We start from the raw sequence: 8,551 nt of genomic DNA, 5'->3' as shown, positions 1-8,551 counted from the left end.
TATATTAATGTTGTAAGAAAGTTTGGATGGATGTTTACTACTCAATCACGTCAAAACAACCGAAGAGATCTATGAGAAATTTGGTACAGAGATCAAGATGTATTGTAGACTGGAATAGCACATAGGCTACCTTTATCCCGGGAAAATAAATTTTTCACGCGGGCGAAGCCGCGAGGTAGAGCAAGTTTTCCAAAAATAATTTCATAAATCAAAGTAGTTATAAATAAACGGATACAATGTCACTAGTATCCTCAAAGAGCGAAGCAAAGCCTAGATGCGCGTTATAATCTAATCAATTTACAACACCACCAATAATGCCAGGAGGTAAGTATCTAAATTTTTTTTTTATCATAAACTCATTAATATTTTGATAGGAATTGACTCCTAGTTCCCTCCGATATACTGCAACTTCAAGGATAAGATATTAATTAGTATTTGGTCAAGGCTTTAAACTTCGTCACAACTACAAAAATGCTTGGTTTTTGCTTGAAAAATAAGCACGTAACTGGTTAGTCTGTATCAAATATTTTATTACAGCAAATACGTTTACTCTCTGCTTATGACTACTACCACGGATGTAAAATTATCCCACAATGTTAACTAAACTTGAATGCGAAGAGACTACGAATCGGTTATAAAATGTCTATGCCATAAATCGAGAACCTATCATTATTAAGCACCTAAGCAATTTAGAATAGTTGCATCACAAGATGCGATATTAATTTTAATCCTAAATACAAAACTGTCTTTAAACATGTAATTTGAATTAATTATAGAAAGGTTTTAAAAAATATTAGACTTAATAATTATTGTCAAGATTTTTAATCCCGTGTGCATAGGTAGTAAGGACTATATATCTATACAGTTCAGTATATTATACTATTATATTATCCAGTATATGATACCTCAATAGTTACCTATTTATATTATTATAATTGATCATGACGTGGGTAGTTGATCGAAAATATTTAGAAAATTAACTCTATATAAATTATTTTGTTACGAGTTTAAGGTTTTAAACAAAGCATAAATATTCAAATTTAAATGAAAATTACTTATCTAAGTAATTGTAACAAAAATAAGATTTACTCCAGTTAAGATACATTTTTATGAAAATAAATCACAAAATATCTTAAAAATAAACGCGGAAATTACTTTAAATATTATTAAATACATGGATAAAGAATTTTCTTTCAAAACACTTACCAATGTTATTAACACTATTACTTAAGTCTATGAAATCTAAGACATTAATGAAGTATTATTATTATTTACACAAAGTTTAAAAAGTTATTTACACGTAAAACTTATTCTAATTATCCTCGATTATTATAGAAACACATTCAAAATGTTAGCGACACGTTTCAACAAAACATTTTTCCGACATTCATTTAAATACTTTCGAAACTTCAGCGGACACGCGCGGGTGCGAGACTGCTCTGTACCGACGTCCAAGGTGGCACTGAGGCAAACCCTGCAAACAATTTTCCATCATTCCTTTCCTTCTGTAGTTACGATGCGCAAACCTTCGGGAAAGCATTTCCACGTGGTTTTCATTATTTACTCACTTCAGCGACATCTGTGTGATGAATGAAGCACGACTTGTAACCACTTATTCTTTTTTGAACGTTTCTTATATTGCATCATAGAGGGCACTAAAATAGCTATAAGCAGTTCATGTGAATAAAATCAATATAATAGGTATTTTAGGGTTTTATTTATTTATTAAAGATATTTGTCTATTATAAGTTTATTTTAAATGATATTAACAATAATAATAAAAACATTATGCCATTACTTTCATTTACCGGGATCATTTTACGAGTCAGCCAAACGTCAATGTCAGATTGTTCGTTTCTGGAAATTGTACACGAACCGAGATTGACACGCTTTCCTGCTATTTATATAATTTATTGTGTAAAGCACTGCCTTATTACGTTAATTATTTATTTTAGAGCATCTGATTTATAAAACCGATCGAAGAAAACCTCGAAAATGTCTACAATACTGGAGAAAATTGCGGCTATCGAAGCCGAGGTTAGTATGAGAGGTTATGAGTTAAATAATGATAAATTCGCTTTAAAACATATATTCTCTTACTCCGACCTTGAATGTTGCCTGTAATAATGCCTATAAGCATGTTTTTATACCCGAAGATAATGTTTCAAACACGTAAGTTTGAAATGAATTTCAGATGGCCCGCACACAAAAAAATAAAGCGACAGCGCTACATTTGGGTATATTGAAGGCACGTCTAGCAAAATTGAGGCGAGAATTGATCACACCAAAGGGTGGCGGCGGAGCGACGGGCGATGGTAAGCTATTAACATTACAAAAAAAGAGTTTCAATATATAATTACATACATTTCTCAAAGTTATTTTATAGGTATATAAGGTCATAACAGCTGTTATACTATGACCTATTTTATTATTCAATTATTTATGAATTACATACAAAGTTATATACAGTAGTGGCCTTTATTATGTAAATATTACATGTATTCTATTGAAATACAAGATAAATAATTTTTTAATTCTAATTTGCCTTTAATAATTATTATAAACATTATTCTGTATTTTACTCTGCTGCCCTAAAAAGTTACAGCTTACACAGGCCAGAAATGTTTATTGTACTCAACTTCAAAAAAAAAAACAACTATATATTAAAATAGTTTAGTAACGTAAATAACTGGTGGTAGGTCTCTCATGTGAGAGCCCACCTGGATAGGTACCACCGCAATGTCTATTACTGCTGCCAAGCAGCAGTGTGTAGTTATGTTCCGGTTTGAAGGACCTTGTAGCCAGTGTAACTACTAGACATAATGAGACTTAGCATCTCACATCTCAAGATGGTGAGTACAGTGGAATAACAAACAATACTTTGTAATGCAAGGTGTTGGATGGTGTTTCTACTGTTTATGGGCAGTTGTATTGCTAACCATCAGGCAAGCTCGTATAGTCATTAACAGCAATAAAAAAAAAACGTAAAGTAAAATGCAGACTTCTCCATATTGGTAATTTACTGCAATACTTAAATTATTTTGTTGCCAGGTTTCGATGTGGCCAAAACTGGTGATGCCCGTATAGGTTTCGTGGGCTTTCCATCTGTAGGCAAGTCGACCTTGCTCTCTAATTTGGCGGGAGTGTACTCTGAAGTGGCAGCGTACGAGTTCACAACGCTCACAACTGTACCGGGCTGTATTAAATACAAAGGTGCTAAGATACAGGTATTATAAGTATTTCTTTATGTATACTTTGTCATATGTGAAATGAATCTTGGTTAGACATTTTAGCATTTATTTGTACCACAAAAGCATATGTCCTATGTGTGTAAAGAATATATTATGTATTATGCAGTCATGGACATATATTTTGTAGCTGGTTGCATTTATATTATTTTAGGCTATATACTTTACTTTTTAGTGTCACTCAATACCCGCAAATCATAGACCACCAACCACCATTGATTTATCATAATTCAAAGCATCAGGATGTTGATATTTTGATATAATTACTTTCAAATTGCATAAAACAGGTTTTATGAATTTATTGAACGAATATTCTTTCTAAGATTTGTAACAATTTTTTTGTTAAGATTATGTTTAAATTACCCCTGATTCTGTAGAAGAAAAATTATACTCTTAAAAAAATATTTTAGTACTCAATCTTCATTACAGCTTCTAGATCTTCCCGGAATTATCGAAGGCGCCAAAGACGGCAAAGGTAGAGGTCGTCAAGTGATAGCCGTTGCACGCACATGCAGTCTTATATTCATAGTATTGGACGTCCTGAAACCCTTGCAGCATAAGAAACTGTTAGAGCATGAGTTGGAAGGCTTCGGACTTCGGTTAAACAAACAACCACCTAACATACATTTCAGGAAAAAAGACAAGGGTGGCATCAATTTGAACACTACTGTGAGTGAATTTTGTGTTATATATGACTCGTAATGGCAGAAACAAATGATCTATGATGATAAGAAGTCACTCATTGAAAAATCATAGATATATGCCAAGTGTATGGACTTTAGAGTTTCAGCAATAAATATGATTGTATGAGTCGGGAAGGTTAAGTCTACTAGTATAAAAAAAAACAACAAAAACATGCATAACTCAAAAAGAATAAGCCTAAGTAATTTTTTATCATGCCTTATTAATTCTCTAAGACCACATAAAAGGTCTTCAATGAATATAATTGGAGACTTAAGTAGGAAAGAATGATTATAAATTCAGTTTGGTACTAAATGAAATGCTTACATTTTATAAACGAAAGCCCTGTCGTGTCTGTCTGAACATGATAAACTCAAATACTAATAGATTTCAATGAAATTTGGTATGGAGATACTTTGAAGGACATAGGCTACATTAGTCTTAATTTTAATGCAGGAAAAACTAGAAAAATAGTTTTGTAATCAAAAAAAATTATGACATGTAGTGGCTATGGTTTATACCCAGTTTTGGTTTACCATCAAACATCATTATTACATATTTGCTTTTCTCTCCTCATTATTCAGTATAAGATAATCAATAAGCAAACATCTCTCCACAGTGTCCACAATCAGAGCTGGATATAGAAGCGGTGAAAACAATCTTGTCTGAATACAAAATACACAACGCGGACATAACGTTGCGCTACGACGCGACGAGCGACGATCTCATCGACGTCATCGAAGGCAACAGGATATACGTACCTTGCATCTATCTGCTCAACAAGATTGGTGAGTTTTTGATAGATTAATTTGAAACAGTAAAATATAATGTTTTTCTGGATGGTGTAACATGCTATTTAAATATACTTAATAGTAATTAAAAGTTATTGTGAAAATATTTATAAATGATATTATAATTTTAATAGCTTTTGCTCGCGGCTTCGCCCGTGTGAGAATGTTTTCCAGGATAATAATGCCGCCTTATAATTTCCTAGGATAAAAAGCATAGCACACACGAGTAGAGTAGCTTCTTATTAGTGAAAAAAAATCGGTTTAGTAGGTCCTGAGATTAACGCATTCAGAGAAACAAACTCTTCAGCTTCATATAATAGTATAGATTATAACAATAAATAATGATATAAAATACTCGAACATTTGACAGACGTTGATTTGCATTTGGGATATTTTTAAAAGCGTTATGCATAAACATTTGGATGGATAATAGACTATCAAATAAACCATATATTGTTGACTAATACATTACTTTTAATTCCAGAAGTGTATAAATTTTTATTCCAGATGTGACGTAAATCCTAAATCAGACCAATAATCCTTAATTTTAGATCAAATCAGCATAGAAGAGTTGGATGTTATCTACAAGATCCCGCACTGCGTCCCGATATCTGCCCACCACAAATGGAACTTCGACGATTTATTGGAGAAAATGTGGGAGTATTTGAAACTGGTCAGGATATACACGAAGCCTAAAGGACAACTGCCCGATTATAATGCACCCGTGGTACTTCATGCTGATAGAACGAGCGTGGAGGACTTCTGTAACAAACTGCATAGATCTATTGTGAAGGAATTCAAGTAGTGAGTATATACTTTTTTTATTATTGTGTTCTAGTTGTGAAGGAAGACATTGTGAGGAAACAAACATACAAGGTAATTTTGATATTGCGTTACCAAATGAAACCACATACGCGTTTTTACCTTTGCAGTGTGCCAAAAATCATCCATTAATAACGAATATTTTCACCAAAATTCCTGCTTTTAGTTTTCTGACTTTTTTGATAATTTTGTTGTTTAATGCGAATATGGCGTGTACGTGGGTGTATTTCTGAATAAAGTATAATTTTGCCGTTGTGACCTATTCTCTTAGAGTAGTAGTCGCATTACGGTGCGTAAAATTAAAATTACTTTTTTTAATATTTATTTTCTCCAAATCCCACTTTTTTTTATTTCATACATATCTATGGCTCAAGTAACTTATTGTAAAGTGTTATTTCCAAGTAGATAAGTATGTAGTTTTATTTAGTCACACAATGTCAATATTACCCTGTAAGTATGAGAATTGGATATTAGAGGTTTGAAGTCTGCCAACCTCCATTAGGACAGCGTGGGGGACTAAGGCGTAAAACCCTCTCGGTACTAAAGCTCAACAGTAGACAGTTTACAGTCATTTGGACATTGCATGATTAAACGAAACCACTTATTTATTTCTTGGAAATAACATTTTACAGTAAGTTACTTGAACCGTAGCTGTAGAATGAAAGTGTTAAGTTACAAACAAAATAAATATCAATAATAAAAATATTTAAATTTTACGCGCCCTAATCCCACGACTAATACTTTTAAAAGAGTTCGTCGTAGTATCAACATTACACTCTGTCAAAAATACACTCGCGCTTACGTCAAATTCGCACAAAACTACAAAATAGACAAAATATTGAAAAAGTAAAACTAGGATTTTAGGTGTTAGCATTCGTTAATCATGGATGATTTTGGTACAATGTTAGCAGAGGTAAAGACGAGTATTTGGTTTATTTATTAACACAATATCAAAATGACACTATATATAATAAGTGCTGGTATTATTATTATTTAGTTTTGTTGTCCTGACTGCCTGTCCGACGTTAACTTCTTTTGTTTTTTGAACGGGCACAGTAAATTGACCCCACTGTATGTGGTGGTAAGTAGAGTGGGGTCCAATAGAATGTCGACTGAGGAGAGATGATTGATTAACCCTCGACAGTCGACAAAATTTTGCCGGCCTGTTCGAACCGGGTATACACATTCTGATACCACGGTAAATTGACCCCACTGCATGTGATGGTAAGTGGAGTGGGGTCCAATAGAATGTCGACTGAGGAGAGATGATTGATTAACCCTCGACAGTCGACAAAATTTTGCCGGCCTGTTCGAACCGGGTATATACATTCTGATACCACGGTAAATTGACCCCACTGCATGTGATGGTAAGTGGATTTGGGTCCAATAGAATGTCGACTGAGAGATGATTGATTAACCCTCGACAGTCGACAAAATTTTGCCGGCCTGTTCGAACCGGGTATACACATTCTGATACCACAGCAAATTGACCCCACTGCATGTGATGGTAAGTGGAGTGGGGTCCAATAGAATGTCGACTGAGGAGAGATGATTGATTAACCCTCGGCAGTCGACACAATAATGCCGGCCTGTAGGAATCGGATATTATACATGCTGATCCCGGAACACTTACGTGGGCCACTATGGCGGGTTTTAACACCTTGTGTACGGTGGTCGCTATCCGGCCGAATATAAAATACATCCTACCACCAGCAACTCTACCTCTCCCTCAGGAACAATGTTCCTTATTGTAATATAATGTACACGACTTATAAGAAATTTCACATTACAGTGCATTGGTCTGGGGGTCATCGGTGAAGCATCAGCCACAGAAAGTTGGTATCGAACATATCTTAGCCGATGAAGATGTTGTCCAAATTGTAAAGAAAGTGTAAATTGTACATAAGAATATAAAAAGTATATATTTTTGCGAAAAATAAAATATGCATTCAAGCAAGGGTTATGTTGGGTATCTGAGATGTTAAGTACACTTCTTGTTTAACTTTGTAAAGCATAATTAAATAAATGTATGATCAAATGACTTTCCTAACGAATAATTATTACTTGGGAATATAATGAAAGAGCATGCAATAAAATAAAACTTGATGTCCATATATTTATTTTACTGAAGCATTTTTGTTTCACTTTGAGCACATTTTCATAAAAATGCGGAGGTTTAGTACTTTGCCGCAATGTTTTATTTTAAAATTATTGTGTCAAATATAGATCACGAGTTGATACATTTTTATCAGATGTCAATAATGTTTCAACTTTAAAATCCAAGTTTTAGGCGTAAAGAAGTGTATTTGGCGCATATTCTTCAGATACCCTATTATATTTGTTATCAAACATAGTACATGAAATAAAGCATTTTTTTACATAATTGTATGTATTAAGCATTTACTAAAATTCTATGTCCACACCACACAATAATATTTGTATAAAATAGTGCTGCTTAAATAATCTGTCACATCAGGAAGTAAATAAATTAATAATGTAAGTTGAATGTCTCTAGTATTATCAGTTTTTAAATCAAATTATGTGAGATATAAGGCTAAGAGAAAGTGAGAACAAAAAATATATTAAGAATATTTTGTATGTACTTGGTCTTATTTGGCTTTGAGCTAAAATTTAACAAAATATAAAGGTACAATATAAATAATGTAAAATGTAAGTAAATTAAACTCCATTTATGAGTGTTGAATGTTTAAAATACTAGAGATATAACTAATCTGTTTGACATCGAAATCAGCGCTATGTGTGTTCTTAACGGGGATGTTTTATTATGTTGTACAGATGCTCATTAAATAATGAAATGATAATAGTGTATTATTTTTATGATATGTGAGAGATATATTACGGTCCCTATTTTCCTTTACGCTATCATACTAAACGAATTCCGTGTAGTAAAAAGGCCTAACTACAAAAACTATACTAACTTACTCAAAAAAAAATATGTAAAAAGTACTTCCACCTACCTACCCACTCAAGGAACTTTATTCCTGTAAA

The 8,551-nt window shown here is 33.0% G+C and overlaps 1 protein-coding gene across 1 annotated transcript; it reads left to right on the top strand.

Moving 5' to 3' along the window:
• Window positions 1–1,818: 1,818 nt before the first annotated feature.
• On the top strand, window positions 1,819–8,364 carry LOC115439996 (GTP-binding protein 128up). The gene is made up of 7 exons (XM_030164110.2): window positions 1,819–2,037; window positions 2,195–2,315; window positions 3,052–3,227; window positions 3,678–3,917; window positions 4,549–4,717; window positions 5,272–5,524; window positions 7,335–8,364. Exons 1-7 carry the CDS (start codon window positions 1,996–1,998, stop codon window positions 7,435–7,437), a joined length of 1,104 nt encoding a protein of 367 aa, XP_030019970.1. The 5' UTR covers window positions 1,819–1,995; the 3' UTR covers window positions 7,438–8,364.
• The last annotated feature ends 187 nt before the right edge of the window (window positions 8,365–8,551 follow it).

This window comes from Manduca sexta, chromosome 14 (assembly GCF_014839805.1).
Source record: "Manduca sexta isolate Smith_Timp_Sample1 chromosome 14, JHU_Msex_v1.0, whole genome shotgun sequence".
Classification (NCBI taxonomy): Eukaryota; Metazoa; Arthropoda; class Insecta; order Lepidoptera; family Sphingidae; genus Manduca; species Manduca sexta.
This window is presented reverse-complemented; position numbering and strand designations above follow the sequence as displayed.

Bases quoted from the DNA above. Each gene is read 5' to 3' on its own strand.
- LOC115439996 (XM_030164110.2), top strand. From the start codon at position 1,996: ATGTCTACAATACTGGAGAAAATTGCGGCTATCGAAGCCGAG. The intron at 2,316-3,051 runs GTAAGCTATTAA...TTTTGTTGCCAG, and splicing joins CGGCGGAGCGACGGGCGATG to GTTTCGATGTGGCCAAAACT. The intron at 3,228-3,677 runs GTATTATAAGTA...TCTTCATTACAG, and splicing joins ACAAAGGTGCTAAGATACAG to CTTCTAGATCTTCCCGGAAT.